Source organism: Euleptes europaea, chromosome 6, assembly GCF_029931775.1.
Source record: "Euleptes europaea isolate rEulEur1 chromosome 6, rEulEur1.hap1, whole genome shotgun sequence".
Lineage (NCBI taxonomy): Eukaryota > Metazoa > Chordata > Lepidosauria > Squamata > Sphaerodactylidae > Euleptes > Euleptes europaea.
Window position 1 is genome coordinate 41,023,114 of NC_079317.1, and position 25,362 is coordinate 41,048,475.

The 25,362-nt window shown below is 43.7% G+C and overlaps 1 protein-coding gene across 2 annotated transcripts in view; it reads right to left on the reverse strand.

Moving 5' to 3' along the window:
* The window catches only part of AKAP6 (A-kinase anchoring protein 6), a 296,164-nt gene that overhangs the window by 239,968 nt on the left and 30,834 nt on the right, over window positions 1-25,362 (reverse strand). For both annotated transcript variants that reach the window (XM_056850738.1, XM_056850737.1), the window contains exon 2: window positions 2,103-2,457. In XM_056850738.1, the coding sequence (XP_056706716.1) occupies window positions 2,103-2,426 (324 nt within the window). In that variant the 5' untranslated portion in view covers window positions 2,427-2,457. The remainder of the gene's footprint in view (window positions 1-2,102; window positions 2,458-25,362) is intronic.

Below are 25,362 nucleotides of genomic sequence, written 5' to 3' on the forward strand. Positions count from 1 at the left end.
TTTTAAAAAATAATTGGTAAAATTATTGTCAAAGCTCCCTGCAGGGATGTTTGTCTTCTTTTATTTGTCTAAAGTGCATGGTAAGATTCTCAGGGTATATAAAACAGTTCATTTATTGGACAGAAATGTAATAATTGTCTTAGTGTTTTGCTTCAGAGAATAGCATGGGAAAATGCCACTACAAAAGCACTGACAGTCAGTGTGGTGTAGTGTTTCCAGTAAACTAGATTTTGAAATGCATTTAAGAGCTTGAATAAGAGTACGCAAGAAGTCCCCCCTTTCTGCAAACCCCGCCCTTTTCAGTCTCCACCCTCCAAAATCTCCAGGTATTTCCCAACCCAGAGCTGGCAACCCTAGTCCCAATGTATTCACAGCTTCAAAGATTTCTTTTACATATATATTAAGTGAAAGCTAAGATAATTATATAGATTAGTTATAGTTCTTATAATTTCTGTTTGTTCACCTACATACTTTGTGCTCTCAACCTGTGAATTTCCTTGTTCCTTTGGGAAACCAATTACTACATGTGATCAACAGTTAATTCACCTGATAGCAAAGCTATTTTTTTATTTGATTGTTACACTTATAACCCACTACTCCTCCATAGAGCTTAGAGCAACATAAATGGTACTCCTACACAATCTCCCATCCAGATATTGGCAAGGTTCAACCTGCTTAAATCCAGAAATGGAACTTCAGCATGTGCCTCCATGACCAATTTCCGGGCCACAGGTTTGCTTTCTTGAGTAATCACTCTATTAACCTTTGGATCACGTAAAAGCAGCAACTGGTTTGACTGTAGCATTCATGAAAGAAAATCTGCAGTATGGTGTATTTCACATGCAATCTCTGTGTTGGCTGCATAGAGGAAACTCCGAAAATAAATAGTTTGATTGTATTATACAGGGGGTACAAGCCTTTTTAACAAACCAAAGGTCTGACATGGGAAGAGCAACATCAAGGCTAAATTTGTCATCCATTACAAGTTTTTTTTTAGATATGACAGACCAAACAAACAAGTGCAAATCCGAAGAAAAACAACTTAGATCCCACTGAAAATTTACACATTGGATGATTTTCATCAGTGGAGAGTACCTTCTTGACCTCTTGGAAAAGCCCCAAATGCCTCCAAAACAGGGTTGCCAGTTTCCAGGTGGGAACTGGAGATCTCCTAAACTGATCTCCATAGCACACAGATCACTTCTGGAGAAAATGGTTGCTTTGGAGGGTGGCATCATTAAACATTATACCCCACTGAGATCCCTCCCCTCCCCAAACTCTCTCCTCCCACGATCCACTCCCAAATCTCCAGGAATTTCCTGTCTCAGAACTGGCAACCCTACCCCAAAATGCTTCTCTTGTTGCCTTGTGTATACAGTGAAATGTCTTGTCCTCCTTGTGTCTAAAGCAGAATAATGGAATTTTGATTCTTTGTTTACATTTAGTACTTCTATGGTCCATGGCCAAACAAATAACCTGCCTGGATGAGGTGATAATATACAATCTTACCCACTTTGTAATGGCTGAAGCAATATATTGATGAAGTTATTGCTGATATTTGTACAATGTAAACTTGATTAATGATTGATTACTGTGATTATTGCCATTTTATCCTTGTTTTATTGTAACATTTTCATTATATTTGGAATACTACTTGAATTTTGTAGTACACATTTTTTTTTGTTATGGCCTATGACTGGCTGATACCACATTATTATAAAAATATTATCATGCGGGGAACCATGTGTTACTTGTAATTTCCAACCACATATTGAAGAGAATGTTAACATCATGACCTCTTAGCAAATGGTTGGTGTAATTCTACAAAGGTTAATCCCTGCTCCCCTACAATCGCCTGACAATTTCCTGCTACAGGCTGACAACCCTAATCTGTTGTTATGGAATTGGTCACACAGCAGAACTGAAGTCATCACTTCATTAACTGGCCAGAAACCAAATCTGTATTTGTTTCTAGGAAAACATTTTTCACCAGGATAGACATAAGCATACTGAAATAATGGGCTGTATTCCTCCTTCCTCTGTCATTACAACCAAAGATAAAGAAGTAACACAGCAAGTAAAATACTAATATTGGAACTTACTTTGAGCTGCACCAAATGCACATCCACATGCTTGCTGTCGGAGTCCTGCTGCACCGAGTACGTCAGATCCCTGACCCTTTCAGATGTCATCCGGAGCCACGTCTCAATTTCAGGCAAGTGGAGCACGATCTTCCAGTCAGCTCCTGTATGAAGAGGGGGAGGCTTCTCATACTGCTGCCCAGAGTCAAGCTCTTTCATCGCATCTTCTCTGCCATCCTGCTCCGTGGTGGGAGTCATGTTGATAACCATAGGGGATACATCAGTAGCTACAGAATCCAGTTCCTGAGACCTGATGGGGGAAAGTGCTACTTCCATGGCTAACATTGGGAGTTCTAGACCATAATTCTTCCCAAATCTGCAGTACATACAAAAGAAAAAATGGCAGGTGTTTTAAAAGAAAGAACATGAATTAAGTGTACCCTGTTTTTTTAACACATTAATTATTAGTAAGCAAATGGGTTATTACTTTAATTGCTAGCTGGTAGGTGCATGTAGGCTTCTGCCTTGCATTAAAAGCAACCTGTACATACTTTGAATTTTAAAATATATTATAACTCGGAGTAAACATGACAAATTCAACTTCAACGGTAGCTGAAACATGCATAAACATGCATAAAGCATTCAAATTAAGCTTCCCCTGGACCCCATACATTCTCAGCATCCAGCCCCCAGCTTGTAAAATTTCACAAGTCATTGCCTACATACTTTAAAACCCCAGGTTCCTAGTCCTTAGGGCTATGAAGATAGCTTTCAAACAACCACGGAGATGCCATTAAAACTTGAGAATTGTTTGCTACTGAGCTGCCCTTTGGTTATAGCAGACATCCCAGAACCTAGTTGTACCATCTTTAAAGTCTAAATGTATAGATGGCTTCAACTTCGAAGAGGTAATGAGATCAGAGATTAATCTTGATGATGACCCGACAGGGGCTCGTGGTTACTTGAGATAGGGCAGGGGGCTTGGACATAAATCTTTTATGACATGTATATCTCCCATCCAACATTCTTTTTGAATATCTGGATACTGCATAGTTTTGATTGACATTGTTATCTCTTCAATGGGCTGCAAAAGTTATATAGCCCTGCTCTTGTCTTCGTTCAGTGCTCCATGCCTAAAGTCACAAGTGCTTTGCTCGTGCCTTGGCATGAAAATGGAATACTTTATTATATCTTATTATTTTATTGTTCTCTGTGCTATGCATGTTTCTGTTTAACTTGTTTTTGATATAATAAATAGTCTATAGTGTTGAAGTGTCAGATGTCTCTCCTAGTGGATCTGGGTATGAAGCTACTCACTCCACCTTGGAATGAACGTTAAAGGAAACAGTAGTGGCTGTGTGACACCCTATTTGCAAAATTCACTAACAATGAAGCTGCTGTGTACTAAGTCTGATCTAGTTCAGTATTGTCTACTCAGAGTGGCAGCAGTTCTTTGGCATTTCAAACCCTTGCTACCCAAATGCATTGACTGGAAGTGTCAGGCATTGAATGAGACCCTCTGCAGTCAAACCTGAGTTATATCACTGAGCCAATAGCTACCACCCCTTCATTATCTACTACCAGAATTGTTTCTCTCTCTCTCTCTCTCTCTCTCTCTCATAATACTAGAACCCAGAGTCATCTCTGAAGCTGAAGGGTGGAAGATTCAGGACAGACAAAAGAAAGTCCTTCTTCACACAGTGAACTGTGGAACTCACTGACCCAAGATATGGTGATGGCCACCAACTTGGAAGGCTTTAAAAGGGGAATGGACAAATTCATGAAGGATGGGACTATCCGTGGCTACTAGTCCTGATGTATATCTACTCCGTCCAGTACCAGGAGCAGTATGCCTCTTTCCATCAGTGTCAGTGAGGGCATGCAATCGGACCCTGGATAGCGGGGTGACTTTTGTTTCACCTCTCCTTCCCGTGGGAAAGAGAAAGGAAGGAAGAGGCAACAGCCAAAAGCTCGAGAGATCTCCATTTCAAAGTGACTTCCTGATTGTAATCCTGCTCTGATCTTAAGGTGTGAATTCTCTCTCTTGGTGTTGGGGAACCTCTGATGTTTTGCATTTCAAAGCTTTTACTTGTAAACATTCTAGCTTGTGTACTCTATAAGAATGCCCTCCAAATGATTTTGCGCCATTGTAATGTTGTGTTTCATGGATTACTGTACCCTTCCTTTCAAATAAATTCTACTTTAACTCTCTGCTAACGTCTGGAGTGAAGTTGATGATTCCTGAGAGGCAACGGAGTCTTAGAATCTGACAGTACGTTACAATCTCAACCTTTTTTGTTTTCGGGTTAGAAACAGTATTAGGATGTCGGTACCACCCTCGGTGCCGCTCAACGCGGGAGAGGAGCTTCGGCAGACTCCCGCTGATATTGAGGTTGGCCAAGGAGAAGCGACCCCGGAGCAGCAGCGCCCACCCGGGCCTACCGATGTCCCTGGGAGGCTGACGTGGACCCCCCGACTCTCGGGGGCCGGGCAGCGACAGAGAGCAGCGTCAGAACCAGGAGGCGACTTCTACCGGGGACCGCTGGCCGCTTGGTATGGAGAAGGGGAAGGGTGGAAGGACCCCACGCTCGCTCACACCCCTACCCTCACTGCAGAAGCGGCCACTCTGATACGCGGACAGAATCAGATGCTCGTTCTGCAGAATCGGGACCTGCAGACTCAGCTAGACACCTTGCAGCGGGACCTGGCAGCTGTTCTAGGGGCAGTGAGGGGGCTTGGACAGCCAGTGCAACCACCCCAAACGGATTCGCGGCCGACTACAGGGCCGCTCGTTGTTGGGGAGACTCCCACGCCCAGACGCCCTACGGCCAGAGACCTGAAGGTATCTTTCGACGGATCCAGCTCACAGTTGCCTCACTTCTTACTCCAAATCTCCGGCTTCATGAAGGACCAGGGGGAGACCTTTGCCTCGGAAGAAGCTCGAGTCAGGTATGTGATCAGCTTGCTGGAGAAAGAGGCCGTGGAATGGGCAGTGACAGCGGCAGAAACTATGCCTAGGGTTTTGGCCTCCCTGGATGAGTTCTTGTCCGCTCTGCGACGCCGGTTCGAAGACCCCCACCGGGGGGAAAAGGCAAAGATTGCCATGCGTCGTTTGAAGCAGGGAACCCGCTCAGTAAGTGAGTATGCACAGGACTTTTTATCTTTGTCATGCAAGATACGGGAGTGGAGCGAGGCCACCAAGGTCCAGCATTTCCGCGAAGGGTTGCGGTGGGAAGTGCTGGATGGCTGTTTGACTTTGGGAGATCCAGAGTCGGTAGAGGGGTGGGTAAGTTTGGCGGCCCTGGTGGAGAATCGCAAGCTTACCCTCCAGTTCTCCAAGGATCGTCCTTCGAAGACGATCCCTATCCCGCCCGCGAGAGGGGACAACGCAGCAGACTCCCGGCGAGAGGGAAGACATCGAGGAGTCTACAGTCTTGACAGGGCACGTCGGTTCAGGGAGGGAGCTTGTCTTCAGTGTGGGAAGATGGGCCATTTTGCAGCAAAATGTACCAACACGCCGTCAGAAGGGACGAGCAACAGGGCGACACAAGAGCGGGAGGCGACACCACCTCGGAATCGGGAGCACAGGAGAGCGGAGGGGACGAACGGTCGCCGTGGGGCGGCGGCCCTGCAAGCTGAAACCTCATCGGATTTCCACAACCATTGTACCCGAGATAGTTTCCGAAGCCCCTCACCGGCAAAAAACGAGGACGGCCTTCTGTGAGGGAACCGGCACAGAGGGCACCCTCGGAAGAAACCAAACCGGCTCCATGTAGGGTGAGTGATCAGGGAGAGACATTGTTGATACCTGTTGTGTTACGAAACCCCCAAGGGGGGAACCGGTGGCCGTTGTGGCTATCGTGGACTCCGGGTGCTCCCAGACCCTAATTGATCAGGCGGTGGTAGAACGCCTGAAAATTGGGACTCGAGAACTGGACCAGCCCTTACATTTCCACCAAATGGATGGGAGTGACCTGCGGGGAGGGCCGGTTCATTTGCACACTCGCAAGATGTGGCTGGGGGTGGGAAACCACTGGGAACAGATCAACTTCACGGTAGTTCCTAAGATTTCCTACCCGGTGGTTCTCGGCATCAATTGGTTGGCGGGGCATAACCCGAGCATTGACTGGGAACAAAGGCGGGTGGTGTTTGGAGCTTCCCAGTGCGAAAAACACAGCCGGGATGACTTACCCGGAGGGGGAAGCGCAGCTGCCTTGGAGGAACCCACGTTGCCCCCAGAATATAGTGATTTCGCAGATGTATTTGAGGGGACGGACTGTGACTTATTGCCTCCTCATCGCACTACGGATTGTGCCATCGAACTGATTAAGGACGTTAAACCGTCCAAGGCCCGAGTTTATTCCATGAGTCCCCAAGAGAAAGCAGTGCTGCGAGAATTTCTGGACAAGAACTTGAAGCGGGGTTTCATACGGCCGTCCAAGGCTGCATTTTCTTCTCCTTGCTTCTTTGTGAAGAAGAAAGGTACATCTGATCTCAGACTGTGTGTAGACTATAGGGGGCTTAACGCGATTACTGAAACTAATGCCTACCCCCTTCCCTTAATCCCGGACCTCCTGAGCGCGTTACAGGAGGGTTGTGTTTTCTCGAAAATTGACCTGGCGGAAGCCTACTACAGGGTCCGGATCAAGGAGGGGGATGAGGCTAAGACAGCCTTTTCTTGTTGTTATGGTTTGTTTGAATTTTTAGTCATGCCATTCGGTCTGTCGGGGGGGCCCTCGTGCTTCATGCAATTAATTAATGAGATTCTACACGATCTCCTATTTCAAGGTGTAATAGTCTTTCTCGACGACTTACTGATTTACTCCAAGGATCCCGCAGAGCACAGAGAATTGGTGCGGGAGGTGTTGCGTCGTCTAAGAGACAATCATTTGTATGCTAAGTTATCAAAATGTGCATTCAACCAGGACCAATTGTCATTTTTGGGTTATGTGATATCTCCCCAAGGGTTAAGCATGGATCCGGAGAAAGTGCAGGCAGTGTTAGAATGGGAACCTCCCAGAACTCGCAAACAGGTTCAGCAGTTTTTGGGGTTTGCGAACTTTTATAGAAGTTTTATTCAGGATTTCGCTCAAATAGCCTTGCCTATTACTGATTTGCTTAAAACCAAGGGGAAGGGGCAAGAGGCCACCTTTGCACAATACCAGGTACCTTGGACCGCCAGGTGTCAGGCGGCTTTTGAAACTCTTAAGGAGCGCTTTACCTCTGAACCCATTCTGGCGCACCCAGATTGCTCCAGGCCATTCACCTTACAGGTAGATGCCTCGGACAAGGCGATGGGAGGCGCACTCCTTCAGAGGGATGATCAAGGGAGACTTAGACCCTGCGCATATTTTTCTAAGAAGTTCTCTGGCCCTGAACTCAACTGGCCGATTGGGGAAAAGGAGGCCATGGCAATTAAACATGCCCTCACGGTTTGGCGACAGTTCCTGGAGGGAGCGGCCGAGCCCTTTGTGGTTTGTACAGATCACCGTAACCTCGAATCGATTTTGGGTCAGCGGAAGCTGTCCGCCAAACAAGTGCGTTGGTCAACCTTTTTCTCTAAGTTTCATTTTACCATCAAACACATGCCTGGGAAAGAAAACTGCTTAGCAGACGGACTGTCTCGCATGCCGCAATATGAGTGTCAGGTTGAGCGGCCGGTGGGTTCTCTTTTCACACGGGAACACCTGGGTTTGACTCCAGAGGGGAATAGTGCAGGAGTTCTGACCAGAGCACAAAGCCGCGCGGCGGCACAAGACTCGAGTTCGAGTCCTCCTCGAGAAGTGGTCGCTCCCACCTCCTCATCTCCAGCAGTCCCCGGGGAACCTTCGACCACAACCGCTGGGGAGGGGGGGGAAATTTCCCAAATAGAGCGAAGGGACCAGGCTGAAGGGCCAGTACCCACCTCCTTGCCGGGGTCGGATGCTGCCATTCCCCGCCTCTGGGCAGTTCCTGAAAGCCTCCCGGAGGTAGTCAAGACAAGGTGGGGGGAGGCTCTTCAGCGAGAGCGGGAGGAAGAATCTATCCCATCCCAGGTGACGGACAAAAACGGTCTCTGTAAGAACAAACATTACGTGCCCAGGGAACTGAGGCGAGAAGTATTGGAAATGAGCCACAGTTCAACTATAGGGGGACATTTTGGGTTTGTTAAATCCTTGCACCTAATAAGAAGACAGTTTTGGTGGCCTGGGATGCGCCAAGACATCGAGGTATTTATCAAATCCTGCCCTGTGTGCGCAACTAGTAAACGTTTGATGGGAAAACCCCCGGGATTACTAAAGCCCCTAGAAATTCCCGAGGCACCCTGGCAAGTGATTGGGATGGACTTCATAACAGACCTCCCGTCCAGTCAGGGGAAGACTGTCCTGTGGGTAATCACGGATCTTTTCTCTAAGCAAGTTCATCTCGTGCCGTGCGAAGGGATGCCATCTGCACACAAATTGGCTCGTTTATTCATACATTCCATATTTAAGCTACACGGATTTCCGAAGAAGATAAATTCGGACAGAGCCTCGGTGTTTGTGTCTAAGTTCTGGAAAGCGTTCTTAGGAATTGTAGGTGTGCAGTTGGGTGTGTCATCTGCCTATCACCCCCAGACGGATGGGCAGACCGAAAGGGTCAATGCGGTGATAGAATGTTATTTGCATTGTTTTGTTAATTATCACCAAGACAATTGGGTTGATCTGCTGCCACTGGCGGAGTATGCCTACAATAACTCGGTACACTCTGCAACCGGGATGAGCCCATTCAAAGCAGTTTATGGGATGGATTTTGGACCATTAGGGGCTGTACCTACCCCACCAGAAGGCGATCCCCCCGAGGTGTCTAAATGGGCTCACACAGTGAGGAACACTTGGCCCTGGCTTGTAAAAAACCTGGAACAGGCTAAAGACAGGTACAAAGTACAAGCAGACAAACACAGAGCACCTCAGTGGGAATTGAGGGTCGGAGGGAAGGTGTATCTTTCCACTAAGAACCTCAGGTCTTTACGCCCGTGTAAAAAATTGGGTCAACGATTTGTGGGTCCGTTTCCTATCTCCCGAGTTATCAATGAGGTTACGGTGGAGTTGGAACTACCCAAATCCTTACAAGGGGTACACCCAGTGTTTCACGTGAGTCTGCTAAAACCCTTTCTACAAGCACCAGAATGGCACCCCGAACCCGAAGCGGCAACTCCCATCATGGTGCAGGGCGAACAGCACTTTGAAATCTCCAGGGTGCTCGATTCTCGGAGGCGCAGGGGCCGACTGGAATATCTTGTGCGTTGGAAACATTTAAATTCCAGTCACGATGAGTGGGTGTCCGCTGTTCACGTACAGGCTCCAACCCTTGTAGCGGCTTTCCATCGCCATTACCCTGACAAACCAGGAGATCTGGGGGGGGGGCCTTTGGGGAGGCGGAGTGTCAGTGAGGGCATGCAATCGGACCCTGGATAGCAGGGTGACTTTTGTTTCACCTCTCCTTCCCGTGGGAAAGAGAAAGGAAGGAAGAGGCAACAGCCAAAAGCTCGAGAGATCTCCATTTCAAAGTGACTTCCTGATTGTAATCCTGCTCTGATCTTAAGGTGTGAATTCTCTCTCTTGGTGTTGGGGAACCTCTGATGTTTTGCATTTCAAAGCTTTTACTTGTAAACATTCTAGCTTGTGTACTCTATAAGAATGCCCTCCAAATGATTTTGCGCCATTGTAACGTTGTGTTTCATGGATTACTGTACCCTTCCTTTCAAATAAATTCTACTTTAACTCTCTGCTAACGTCTGGAGTGAAGTTGATGATTCCTGAGAGGCAACGGAGTCTTAGAATCTGACAATCAGTTGCTGTGGAGCACTGGTGGGAGGATGCTGTTGCAGTCCTCCTGCTTCTGGGCTTCCTAGAGGCAGCTGGTCAGCCACGGTGTGAACAGATTGCTGGACTTGATGGGCCTTTGGTCTGATCCAGCATTGGCACATCTAAAAGAAGAGCTCAGTGCAGGTTTATGCTGTGGCATATTGAAAGGGGGAAGACCTCAGCCTTCAAAGGACTAATTAAAGACCAGAAGGTAACAGCCTGTTAGGGCTTCACTGGAGAAAACAACAGCCTTCCTCGCTGCTGCTTTAAAGGCCAGATGAGCACTCCCATGCCCAAGTGGTTCAACCAGATGAATGATTAGCTTTTATAAGCAACAATAAGCAACAAAAGTAGCAGTCACAATACTAAAAACATCTAAAATCTTGCACAGAAATGGCTGTGTGGGTGTTGTGATGTCTATTACCATTCACATCACAGAAACTATTTACTTCATTTGTACCCAGCCTTTCTCTCCAGTGGAGACCCAAAGCAGCTTACGCTGTTCTCTTGTGAGGGTGATCTGGCTGCGACATGTCACCCCATTGATTGCCAGAGTTGATTAGGCTTATCTGGCTGACTAGACAGATGTCCCCTACCTCTCTCACCAGTCCATGTGCGTCCCTCCCAAAGCTGAGTGCTCAATAGAAGGGGACGACCATCCCAGATAGAAGGAGTGTACCGTTCTTTAGTCAAGGGTTCTCTTCTCCCCATTTTATCCCAACAACAACCTTGTGCAGTAGGTTATGCTTAGAGTGTGTGACAGGCCTAAGGTCACCCAGCAAGCTTCCTTGGCAGAAGGAGGGTTCCCAGATCCTAGACTGACACTCAAATCACTACACCCTACTGACTCAGTAACCTAATTAGTATCCTTCGCTTGGTGAACCACATTTTAGCAATATGAAGAATGAGATTTTCTACAGTACAAACTGCAGATATTCTGCTGCAAAAAGAACCTGATGTTCAAGGCATATGCATGAATTAAAAAACGGTAATCTAGCCTAATGAGTTCCCAATACCACAACAGATCTCACCTGACTATATGTAAATATAAAAACACTGGTGTTTTTGTACTTTAAATGGGCTACAATTCACAACCCAATGACAACCTTCCATCAATTTTCATGGGTCCACATTGCATCAAACTATTTTTCGGGAGACTATTTCCCCACCTCTCTGATTTATTCTCTGAATCCTGAGCTGAACCATGTACAGTCTGAATAAAGAACAATATTTTAAGATTTCTCGAATATCCGCAGCATCATTTTCTTTTGCAAACTGATTTTTCTTAGGCACACTAAACTGATGATTGCAAGTTGCCAGCATAAGCATGGCTCCCAGGCAAACTAATTACTACCCATTGATCAATATCTAGCAGTAGCCAAGGAAGCACAAAGCCCTTGAACAGTGGCTGCTCTAAATAAAACTGCTCTAAATAAAACTGACTCTCTAGAGCTCTCGGTGTATCTCAGCGCAAGACATAACGCCAAAGCATCAAGACACACCCTTAGACCATGCTTCCATATAAACAAATTGACAAAGCTCCCCCAGGTGACTCGCAAATGTATTTGAATCTGGGAAGGATTCCTCTGAACCTCAGCAGCCTTGGGTAATCTCTGACCTGCTTCCTCTTGTTTCACGCAAGCATCTGCGGAGTCTCTCCGGATAGTGCCACCGTTATACAGGCAGCTATTAAAATGGAGACAACTCTTATAATCTTGTACCCCTAACAAAGCCACACTGAGTTACTGCCAAGAACAAACAACACCAACAAAAGGAAAAAGCAATCATATTCCTACTTAGCTCAGAGTCTTGAAAACTGCGATCAAAACAGACCATTGTTTGCTAACTAGGGCAAAGCTTTCAAGCTTTTCCCCTAAAGCCCAACCGTGTTTGAAAATACAATATATTGAAGATAGAAAGGACTGAACAACTACATCTAATTTACTGCATTGTTCTTTGCCAGAATCAAAAGCGGCCATAATCCAGCTACCTAGCACAAAACAAAAACAAAGATCTCACACATATTCTCGAGAGAACTGGCATCCTCCGGCTGTGTTCTCCCTGGCTGTCTTTCTTCATGCCAATCCAGGAGCACCAATCTCCTCCTCCTTATCCTTTCCTTCATCCACTGGTGCTCTGCCTGGCAGAGCAAGGGAACCCTCTGCCATCTCTGCACCAACCTATAAACTCATTCTGGTTCAATAGTGTAAATAGGAGCTGTTTGCAGGAGAAAATAAACAAATGCTTGTCAAAAGTGTTACTCCCCTGTTAGGCTTAAACACAAAGAAATGACGACAATGCCACTAAAGTGTTTAGAAGAGTATAAAAAGATTTATAACCCCACACTACTGGTGTTTGAGGTAGACAAGAGTGCTCAAGGCTAAACTGCTGCAGCTGTTCTAAACCCTAAAACCACTCAGTGGGATAATTCAGTCATTAGAGGTAGCTTCCTCATGCATTATCTCATGCAGCTAAATGGATTTAGCTTCCTTGTCATTCCACCAAAAGGTTGCCTTTTCCAAAACAGAAGTCTGCTTGCTGATTTATTAAAAGTTTGTTCTATATATGTCAGTTGAAACAGCCTGGTAAATCTACATTGGACAATTTATCCATGGTATACAAACATAGCAGGGTCAGCCCTGGTTAGTATTTGGATGGGAGACCACCAAGGAATACCAGGGTTGCAGGCAAACCACCTCTGTTAGTCTCTTGCCATGAAAACCCCAAAAGGGGTCGCCATAAATCGGCGGCGACTTGAAGGCACTTTACACACACACGCATACAAACATAGCATTTACGAAATAAACAAAAAGATTAGTGGCATGATATATCCACTTCAAAAAGAAAAACGTTAACAGAAAGGAACTAATAACAAAATATAATACTTAGGACCAATTAATTCTCATGTGTTGTACCTGATCTCCATTAGAATTCAGCCATGCAAATTTAGATTTTGATGAACTCAGCATTCATAACAAACCTACTTGTAGATAAGGTAACCTCCAGAATAGAGATGAAGGCGGCCAGGGAGAGGGGTGGAAACATCTATGGGTGGGTGAATTTTTTTGCTTTCCCCTCACTGAGCCCCCCCACCAAGTGTTTCAAACACAAAAATTGAAAATTTGGGAAGCACTGGAAAAAAAAAACCTTTTTGGAATGAGTGAAATGCCTTTATTTAAAAAGAGTGGATTTACATGTTCAAATGTGAACTAAGATGATTTAAGTGCTGGACAATCTACGGCATTAGAGAATAGTATGAATTTTTTATTTACCTTTCACACTGAGACTTAAGGCGGATTTCAAAGTGTAAATCAATGCAATCAATAGGACAAGACATGTAATAAGTAATGTACTATAGGACTAGGATTACAGCAGTGAGAGCCAAACGGGATGGTGGCCATAGGTCCATCCCATTTGGCCACCAATGCCATTTTAGAAACAGTTGTAGTTTTTTATAAATTGCTAAGGCCCCTATCTAAATGTGAGCCATGGCTCAGTGGTAGAGCATCTGCTTGGCATGCAGAAGGTCCCAGGTTCAATCCCCGGCATCTCCAGTTAAAGGGACCAGGCAAGTAGGTGATGTGAAAGACCTCAGCCTGAGACCCTGGAGGGCCGCTGCCGGTCTGAGTAGACAATACTGACTTTGATGGACCGAGTGTCTGATTCAGTATAAGGCAGCTTCATGTGTTCATGTGATCAAGCACGCAGCAGAGCAGACTCAGGAGCCCCTGCCCCCCCCCCCTCATGCACCTTTTCAAGGGAGTGTGACTCTGTTGATTATTTTGGACCTCTCAGTGACTTTCCATACCACTGATCATGGTATCCTTCTAAAATGTCTTTCCAGGTAGGGACTAGGAGGCACTGTTTTGTGGTGGTTTTGTTCCTACCTGGAGGATAGGTTTCAAAAGGTGGTGCTGGGAGACTGCTGCTCAGCTCTTTGGCTTTTGTCCTGTCGGTCCAACAAGGCTCCATCTATGCTCTTTAATGTCTGCAGGATCCTGTGGACGAAGTCATCCGGAGAGTAGGGTTGGGCTGTCACCAATACATGGATGATCCTCAGCTCTATCTCATGCTTCTGGCCAATCCCAGGGAGGCTATAAAAACCATGAACCGGTGCCTGGAGGCAGTTATGCAGTAGATGCAGACTAATAAACTGAAGCTTACAGGAGAGGGGAAAGTCTGAACTAGAAGTTAAGATGTCACCCATTCTGGAAGGGGTTGCACTCACCTTCAAAGAACAGGTCCATATTTTGGAAGTGCTCTGGACCCACCGTTGGATAAGCAGGAGGCAGCTGTGGCCAGAAGTGCCTTTTACTAGCTTAAACTGGTTAGCCAACTGCTAACTTTCCCAGGCAGAAAAATCTGGCCATTGTGATGCATGCCCTGGCTACATCTGAATTAGATTACTGCAATGCACTCCTTGTAGGACTGCCCTTGAAAAGTGTTCAGAAACTTCAATTGGTATAGAACGCTGCAGCCAATATGTTGACTGGAGTGGGTTCTAGGGACCATATCACTCCAGTCTTGGCCTGTCTACACTGACTCCCAATCTGTTTCTGGGCCCAATTCAAGGTGCTGGCATTGACCTTTAAAGCTCTAAATGGTTTGGGACTAACATACCTACTCCTTTACAAACCTACCCAACAGCTACGTTCAACATCTGAGCCCATGTATTCGGTGCCCCTGCCTTCTGAGATTAAACAGGTGGCAAGCCGGGAGAGGGCATTCTCAACTGTGGCACTAAACTCTGGAACTTTCTCCCCAGAGAGACCCACCTGTCCCCTTCTGCTGCCATCTTCCACCAGTGGGTGAAGACTTTTGCCTAGCGTTCCCTCAGAGATCCCTCCTCCCTATCCTATGTTTTAATTGTTGTTTTTAGGTACGTGTCATATTGTATTGCATGTGTGTTTGTTTAGATATGTATTGTATTGCATAAATATTGTCACTTGGTTTTAATTGTTTTAATGAGGTGCTTTTGTTTGGTGTTGATGGTTTTTAAGATGTGCTTTAATTATGTACTTTTTAAATATTAGCTGCCTTGGTGGTCCTGATGAAGGCAGAAATACGAATTTTGCAAATAAATAAATGATGTTAAAATTTAATTACTTTCATCACAATTAATGTGCTATAGTGCCAGGTATATATGTTATAAAATTTAACTCAATATCCATATATGCTGCTAGTCCTGTTGTGCCTATATGAGAATAGTTCTGTCCAAATACATTCCCTTTTGCTTTCTATAACATTTTCATTTTCTATTATCAGTCTTTATTTTTTTCTGTCTCTCAGTTGGCAGAAAAACATAAGGCAGCATAGGGAGAATCAGTTTCCAATTAGCTCTTTTTCTCAGCAGCATTGGATATAGTCACAATTTTGCTTGTAGAAAACAAAAGCATTTATACTTTTAACTGCCATAATCATTCTAATTGTACAATATTACAATATTGTACAATATTACAATATTACAATATATGCTGATTATGCATGTTATTTTATTTTATTAAAGCTGTAGAAAGGGGGTTGATAAGAAATTACATATTGCTTATATTGCAAATTTATCCAAAATATCCATTTTCTTACAAGAAAAATCATTTCCTGAAAATTGTGATGGGTAGCCATGTCTGTCTGTAGCAGAGAAAAGAGCAAGGTGCTACTGGACTCTTGCTTTTTCCTGAAAATTGTACATCTTTATCCCAGCACAATCCATGAACTGCAGGTAATCACTTTCAGCCTCAGATACTTACAGAGCTGTTGTAGAAGAAGAGTTGGTTTTTATATGCCGACTTTCTCTACCACTTAAGGGAGACTCAAACTGGCTTACTATTACCTTCCCTTCTCCTCCCCACAACACACACCCTGTGAGGTAGGTGGGGCTGAGAGAGCTGTGACTAGCCCAAGGTCACCCAGTTGGTTTCGTGTGTAGGGATAGGGAAACAAATCCAGTTCACCAGATTAGCCTCTGCCGCTCATGTGGAGGAGTGGGGAATCAAACCTGGTTCTCCAGATCAGACTCCACCAAACCACGGCTCTTAACCACTACAAGAGGATAAAATGGAGAAGGAGAGAATCATGTAAGTTCTACCTTCAGGTGAGGGACTGTAGTAGGGTTGCCAGGACCCTCTTCACCACTGGCGGGAGGTTTTTGGGGTGGAGTCTGAGGAGGGAGGGGTTTGGGGAGGGGAGGGACTTCAATGCCATACAGTCCAATTGCCAAAGTGGCCATTTTCTCCAGGTGAACAGATCTCTATCGGCTGGAGATCAGTTGTAATAGCAGGAGATCTCCAGCTACTACCAGGAGGTTGGCAACCTTAGACTGTAGCCCGGTGATAGAGTAACTGCTTTACATAAAGAAGGTCCTAGGTTCAATCCCTAACATTCTGAGGTAAAATTATCCGGTAGTACGTGATGTGAAAGAGCTCTGCCTGAGACCATGGCAAGCTACAAGTCAGAGCTCACAATGCCAGTGTGGTGTAGTGGTTAAGAGCGGTGGTTTAGAGTGGTGGACTCTGATCTGGAGAACCGGGTTTGATTCCCCACTCCTCTACATGAGTGGCGGAGGCTAATCTGGTGAACTGTATTTGTTTCCCCACTCCTACACACGAAGCCAGCTGGGTGACCTTGGGCCAGTCACGCTCTCTCAGCCTCACCTACCTCACAGGGTGTCTGTTGTGGGGAGGGGAAGGGAAGGTGATTGTAAGCTGGTTTGATTCTGCCTTAAGTGGTAGAGAAAGTCAGCATATAAAAACCAACTCTTCTTCTTCTTAACACAAGGCAGCTTGGACTGTGTGTTCACATACATCACCCTCAAGCTCTTTGAAGGTAGGGCATGATAAAACTGTATTAAACAAATTAAATAATAAAGCTCTTTTCTCCTGCTACATGAACCTGGAAGTCAATGTATACTGACTGACAATGCCAAGCCAGAAGTGGTTGGGCAAATGACCCTTCGGTACTCTTATCAATTGACCCTTTTTCAGAAGTTCAGAACAGCTCAATAATAATTTTATCCTTGCCACACAGGCTGTTCCCTTTTGTCCTAATTTTCTGCTCTGAGAGAGAAGCAAAATACAGGATCTGTATGTGATCTTCGGTTTGCAATTCAGCAAGCCTCTCTCTCAGCTATGACTTGGTCTCCAGAATATGCCAAGTCAGCTATACACCAGATTATTCATCAGTAGTAGTAATTGGTTTGTGTCAAACAAACAAAAATCTCTCATTATGCCTTTTAGGGTATAGAGGGGGTACAAGTATTGATCAGCGTTGGGTCTACTGGATAATGTGACTGTTAATGAGCTCTTAATTCTTTTCCTCACTGTCACATATTGTTAATATCAGCCTTAAGCACTATACAACCATCTGTCCATCAGAAAACCTTCCAGTTTCAGAACTGTTAACATAAAAACCAGGAAAAGTACTTCATTAAATATTGATTTCAGTTGCAGAACCTGAAATTGAGTATATCAACTCAAATTACTTCTCTGCCGGTGCCATTTACCAATCATTAACAAAATTTGTGACCAAAAGCATATTCCTAACCAAAATTCAAAGTAGTTAAACTGCCTGACATTTACAAATTACATCATGAGTGGAAAGTGTTCACTTTTTAGAGAGGGCAAATGTTGACAGCAGCCAACAGAAGATGCCACAAGACCCTTTACGTTAAAATCTGAGAGGATACATCTTTGTGGAAGTAATGTTGTAGGGTCTCTTTTGTGTTTATTATCATTTTGCAGTCTTTATTCTGGACCTTGATTTAATTTGCTGGCACTCTGAATTTCTACACTTTCAGGTAGATCATCTGGATTTGTAGTTTCATATTTGCTTTTTGGTACAAATGAACAGGTTGTATCATCAGTAACAAAATTATTATCTATTGAAGTTGGTGGTGGAAAGTGCTGTCAAGTCACAGTGAAATTATGGTGACCCCACAGGATTTTCAAGGCAAGAGATGAACAGAGGTGGTTTGCCATTGCCTGGCTCTGCATAGCAACCCTCAACTTCCTCAGTGTTCTCCCATCCAAGTACTAACCAGGGTTGACGCTGCTTAGCTTCTGAGTTCTGACGAGATTGGGCTAGCCTGGGCCATCCATGTCAGGGCCTACTGAAATTAGTGTGTGATTAAAAGGGATCAAGTCTCTGTACAAGGGTATTTTCTTATGTTTCAAGACCCATGAAAAAGCTTGCCTGAACATTTTTCTTCTAATCACTGGTATGTGGGCACATTTGGTTGAATCCAGATTGATAACACAAGGCACTTACATCAGTGGAAAAGAACTACCCCTCCTGCTGCAGCGTATTGATCTCCATGAAATGCTGCTCAGGGGTCTGCAACAGGGAGAAGAATTGGCAGAACTTACACCTCTCTTACTTTAGTGGAAAATGCAATGTGGATCCAACCCTCTGTGTACAGAGGGAAATGCATTCTGAGCCTACTGAAGGCTGCTGCTTCCTAGGTTGAGCCTTATTGCTGCAACAAGGGAAAGATTAAGCTTTGCTTAAAACTTCTGGTGTTTACATTGATAACAAAGTTGGTACCAATGGCACCAAAAGTTCACATTTGTATAAGAAACCATAAGATTAGTAGTTTATCAACTCATTGGATGTTATTCAAAGTTTTAAGCCCCAATGATGTTAGTGAACATAAGAAGAGCCTTGCTGGATCAGATCATCTATTACATCAACCCTTTTTCTCTCAGTGGCCAGCAAAATATCTCTTGAAAGCCCACAGGCAGAGCACAAAGGCAAGAGCTCTGTAGCTGCTCCTCAGCAACCAATAATATGTCATCCCATAGCCAAGCATGGTCTAAGCTCTTGAACACAGGCTCAGCTCTGCAATAAGACCAACCATATAAAAGAAAGCCATGTTACTCATGATGGGGTGGAGCTTATCCCAACCTACCATTCCATTAAGCAGTGTTTGAAGCCTTCTCCAATTTAAGTAGCTCTTCCTCCAATGGAAGAACCATGTAAGCTGGAGGAAGGATCCTTAGGCTGGAAGAAGGCTTCAAACTATGCTCAGCGAAGTGGTAGGAGAAGGATAGGGATCCAACCTGATAGTAAAGCTTTTGCCAGATACTGGAGCTAAATGCCTGAAATAATGAGATGGCTTTCTGGATTCGCAGATGGCTTCCATTGAATCAATAAAGACCAAGATCATAGTATCAAGGGGAACTAGTACTAGTATCAAATATGATTGGTTAATTAATGATGCTTAAGGAGAAGGAAATGACTGTGGAGGGTGGATATTCTACTCACTTAACTAACCCTGTCATACTAAGCAGAGCGACACCCTCCTGAGCCCATAGACTTTAATGAATTTAGAAAGATGTTACTCTGTTTAGGATTGGGCCAGTGGCAGTTTGTATTTCAACACCAAATCTGCAGGTACCTCAAATGTCATGAATACTGTCAAAACTTCCCCATTTACTTGAACAGTGCAGGAAATTTTGCCAGCTATACTGGCTTGAATCTGTAAGAACCAGCTTAATAAATAAGCTTCATTAGTCCAGAAGTTCTCTGTCACTGATAACAGTAGCTTATGTACTCTGAAAATAGCTCTATTAGCCATCATAGCTAATACTAGCTGTTAGAAAAAACTATCCTCTATGGATATATCCTAACCAAGCCTAGTTATCTTTTTTTTTTCTAAATTAAAAGCCACAGAGCACCAGGTGGCTTAGCTATTCCTTGCAGGAAAAACACTCCAACCCTTTAATCATTTGGCTTTCATGCACCTTTTATAGGTCTACATTTTTAAGTCTCCCAACAAAATCAGAGGCATTTCAATGCCCACTAAAATGCCTTTTGAGGACAAAGGGCCACAATCTCAGTGTTAAACAAGAACACATGCTTTGTATGCACAAGGTCTCAGGTTTAATAACCAATTAAAAGGATCTTGGGTAAGAGTCTTTCAGAAATAGTGTGCAATATTGGTTGAAGTGTCAGACTAAGATCTAGGAGACCTAGGTTTGAATCCTCACTCTATCATGGATGCTTGGTGGATGACCTTGTACCATTCACATACTCTCAGCCTACTTCACAGGGCTAATTGGGTCCCCATTGGGAGAAGGTATACATGTAGTAAATAAATAAACAAATCAGGCAGCTGATTTGTTAGGCAGATGATGAGAGGGAAGGCATCTTGGCTATCTTCTGGTCACTGGGGGTGTGGGAGAGGAGGTAGCTGTGAGTTTCCTGCATTGTGCAGGGGGTTGGACTAGATGACCCTGGTGGACCCTTCCAACTCTATGATTCTAGCTTCACATAATTGAGTTTTCTGAGTGCTTTTGAGGTATGGCTTCAAAGTATCCTTTTAGTGTCTTCAGTTATGTGATTTTAGGAAGGCTTTACTATTTTATACATCTTGTTGAATATGGTGCAGATAAGATAATAAATCTTTGCCAATCACTAAGCAAGCTGCAGAGATTCTCTGCTGCCAGAGGGCTGGAAAGCACAATTTGCCAAGTTCAGACTGAATAGACCAAGGCACCTGAACTGTCCCCCCACCCCTTAGGCAGACATAAAGCACTATAGTGGGAAAACCTGTCACGATAAAATACACACACTTGGGAGACTGTTTAGTTTCACTCCTTTGGGGAGCAACAAAAAGAACAAATAGGATGAGATAAGCTGTAATAAAAAGTGATCTTAGTAGAATGTGTACTCTATTGGGAGTCTTTACTTTGAAGAAAGATTTTAAGTATCAGAGTTCACACTTGTTCCTCATGAGAACAGACCTGTTGAGAACAGTGCATTTCCTCTCTAAGCTGCTGTTCTCACTTGTTTTAGAAACAGAATGATTTGGAAACAGCACACAGAGAAATAATAGCTTTCAGCACAAAAAGGTGAATTAGCAGCTTCACATTAAATTGACAATAATACTGCAGTATTAATTACCAGCTAATTATACCATGGCTTTGTCACCCTTAAGAATGTCTTGTACAACTTCAGGTCCAAAATACTGAGAACTATTAAATGCAGAGCGACGTGCCATTTTGTCTATCTTACATCACTCTTTGCCATTTCCATTACTTTATGCCAGATGGGGCACTCTTTGCCAAATAACGGGCACATTCTTTCATTTTCAAGTTAAATGTTGCAGAGACACTAGTCCTTTACAAAAGCTGCAGTCATGCGTACAGACGGGCTGTCAACAGTGCATATTGTGAGCAAGAGATACCCACCAATGCTCCCAATACATGCACAGTTATCTAGAGAGGGGAATGCCTGTATTTTACACACACATATGGCTTCAGTACATACAAACCAGAACGAAATTCAGTGGTCAATTTGTGCATACCAAAGCACGTGTGTGCACGTGCTGTCAAGTCACTGCTAACATATGGCAACCCCGTAGGATTTTCAAGGCAAGAGACATTCAGAGGTGGTTGCCTGCCTCCACAAGGGCTGAGAGAGTTCTGAGAGAACTGTAACTGGCCCAAGGTCACCCAGCAGGCTAAATGTAGAGGAGTGTGGAATCAAACGGGTTCTCCAGGTTAGAGTACATTGCTCTTAACCACTACACCACGCTGGCTCAACATGCAAGCAAAATACAAACATTGTCCTTGTTCAGACAACATGGTGGCCATGCATATCAGGGGGACCTGCGCAGGGTCGGAAGAGTTCTGGTATCCATGGGTAATGTAACATCTGAAAAGGACTATTAATGGCATGGCTTTTCGACTCATCAGCTGAACAGCCACTGCAGAGGCTTCATGAGAGCAGGAAGTAGATTTCCTGATCTCATTGGTGTGTCCTATTCTACTTCTTCCCCCTTCCATGAAGGAATGATATGTGGTAGGGCCTCGCTCCCAGCAGAAATCAGGGCCAATCAGATCACCAAATTTTTGAGTAACAGGACTCCTAAAACAATAAGAGCCTAAGCTTGCTATCTAGCAGTGAAATTGTAAAATTGATTTAACATTTGCCCAAGTGACCAAGAAATCAATGGCTTCCCAATGCATAAACTTAAAAATCTATGGATGTCATTTACATATGAGTATATACAATATACATATTTTTCCTGTAGTGTCTACTACAACTAAAAGAAGTAGAGCTCTAGGAAACCAAACTAAAACTAAAAAAAAGATAGCCATTCAACCAGGGCAATTCCGCTCATGTGTTTCAAATCCCATGCAATTATTCCTCAAGGGCATCTCTCTCTCTTTCTGCCCAATTGATCTTTCTACAGAATGTGGATGGTATTGTAAATAGTAAAACAGGTCCACATATGAATAATGTATGCCAAAGGAACAGAGCTTTTTCTACAAGGTCCCTAAGTCTTCGTAATGAGATTTTGTTGGAGGTACAATGTGGGTTCCATCTCTGTCAGACAGTTAAGAGTTAATTGTTTGTGTTGACAGTTTAGTTAGTCTCAAGAAAGTGATGTAATGACATATGTCAGTATTCTATTGGTCAGGGAATCGCCACTGAGTACATGTTCTCGGGTCACGTAAAAGCAATTGTAGTTTATTGCTCTTTTGTCAAAGAGGAAAAAGCTTGGGAGCATTTAGTCTTCTGTTGAAACTCAAACCAGTAAGATGCTTGTCTTAGCTCTCCTGAGCTGGGACACAGACAGTGGGATTTAAGCCGTAGTTACCTGCTGGAATATCTAGCAAGTTTTTATAGGGAACTAGACAGTAAGAATTGTTATTGGTTTTTACTCCATGTAAATCCCACCCTGTTTAGAAAAGTAAAGGAATTTTGTTTGATTAAGAGAAAAGTCTTTGTGTTTTGTTGTGTGCTGTGATCTGACTCTTCTGTAACCACAATCATGATTTATCGACTCTGATTCTTAACAGATTTGTGGCTGCAACCCATTACTGGAGCTCCCTATGTATAATTTGGAGGTTTTACAAGTCCCATCTTGTAAAACTGAACTTTCAGGAACTAATATTCCATTTTTAAAAGTTTTTTTTATTTTGTTGTGACTAGATGATTGTTTCCAAACTAGTTTCACAATTGTGCCTACAGATACAGTGGTGAATCCGCATTTGACCTTTAAAAATAGAATTGTGAACGCCATTCCAATATGTTGAACTTTTACGGGAAACAGCGTGTCACTGCAAAATTTTTAACTTTCCTTCTCAGTATCCTGTATATGCATTAGCATCAGAAGCTAAACGTGCCTCACAAAATTATCTCGGTACTATTTGGCTAGAGCCTGGTTCTAGAAGTGCCACCTTTCAGAAAATAATAATTTCTAAAAATTGGTACAATTTCTGCTCATAAAAGGCACTTCTGCCAGCAGAACGGGACATCGTCACCTCCCCTTTCCAATGCAGCTTCAAAAGATCCCCCAAATGCTGCTCCTGGGCAACAGGGAAGCTTCAGGAATAGCATGAGGGACAAAATGGAGGGCTGCAGCAGGAGGAAGGAATCTGTGAAAATCAACCCCCCTCCTGTTAGCAGAAATTTACCATCGGGCAGGCTCACCTTGTGTTTATGAGTCTTTTGAATTATCATTTCCACTTTAATTTGTTTTGTAAAATGCAGGTTTACAATGAAGTACAGGATGCCAAGTACAGTATAAAAAAAGAAAATGACCACGGATTTGGGGAAAGTCAGAGCTGATCTATCACTGAGGATATAATGAGCAACAACAAAAACGAAAAAGGGAGAAACTGTGATCACAGTTTTGAAAAATAAAACCACTAAGTGAGTAAACTGTGATGAAGGTTCTGTCTCAAGTGTTAACATTTTTATTTCCTAATCAATGGGAGATTTGCCATTCAATGGGATGTGAAATCACATCTTTGTTGGAAACAAGCAATGGATTAGGCACACACACACACACAAATCCCATATTTCTGTAACCCACCCCACCCTAATATGATCTGAATATAAACTGACCATGTGGAACAAGCCTGAACCTGAGAAGACTGAGCTCATTCATCTCATGATGCAAGTATTAGTAGCCAAATGTCCACTGCAATGCAATTATTAGGCTGTTCCTGTTCCATTTTATAGTACTTTATGTATTTATTAATGTTATTTATAGTCCGCCTTTCTCACTGAGACTTGAGGCAGATTTGTGCATTGTGCACTTAGCTTTCTGATCCCTCTTCAAGCATAGGAGGTAATGTGGCTGTGCATTAATAGCCCTTGTGATTGGCAGATGATATAAAGTTGCTGGATGGCCACAAATAAACGAACCACAGCCTTCTGTCTCTGCATTCAATTCAGCACTATCTCATGAGGTTCCTACTCAAACCTTAGTTGCAATGCAGGTCCCAAATTCTAGCGATGCAACTCTAGGGAAGGAAAATCTTATCCAAGATTTAGTGGGGGCATCTAAATGTTTTCTCTCCCACCCACACATTGATATACATAAACATATACAAAGTCAGCTCAGTATTGCATACTTTGACCTCGCAGCCGCTGTCCAAGGTCGCAAGTTTCCCAACACCTGCTACCAAAAATCCTTTTACTGGAGATGGGATCTTCCTCCAAAGAAAGCATGTACATTCTACCACTGAACGCCACAGTGAGATACATATATGCACGCACATATGGCGTGATTGTGCTTTCAATATTTTGGGGTGCATATCCTGATTTAGATTAAAATTAGTCCATATTTTGTCTCAAGGAAATGACAGAGGTTGAAGACCTCATGGCAGATTAGTTAGGGATTAGGCACACAACCCTCAAGACCATTGTATGGATACTCCAATGAGCTCAGGGGTCCCCTCTCCATGTCGTCTTCACTTCTTCCCTCTCAGGTAGGTTAGAGTGAGAGAGAGTAATTGGCCCAAGGTTTCCCAGAGAGTTTCATGGCCAAGTGGAAATCTGAACCAGGTCCTTCTCTGACACTCTAACTACCACACTACACTGGCTGTATTTATAGGAATATTGTAAGGGTTTTGCTAACTTTGCTGGGTCTCCAGTGCCTGAAAGGCTGTCTATGATCCCCCCTGAATTCATTTCCACCAGAAAACACTTATACAACAAATGTGCAGTATCATGGGAGAAGCACCAGTGGCACGTTCTGCACCCATGCCCTAGACTGGCTAACCTTATTCCCAGTCCTATGCTCAATCCACCAAATTTTAAAAACTCTCTCTGATCTCATTTAACTTTTCAGATCCATCTTTAATGGAGCTATTATCCTCTCAAGTAAAATGCATGGCATACAGAAAAAACCCTCCTATTGGCTGTTTCTACACACTCGAAAATACTAAGAAACAATTTAAGTTCATCATCTCAAGTAATTTGTGGAACAGAGGCATATTGTTGCACTGATATCAGACATTAAATGTAATCACACAAGTTATAAATTTCCCTATATATATATATCCCTATATATATAGGGATATATATATATATATATATATATATATCCCTATATATATATATCCCTATATATATATATATGCGCCAACCTGTTAAATTGGACCTACAAGCACATCCTCAGAATGAGGTGATTAAAAAACGCATTTAAAGTTAGTTTGGAATAT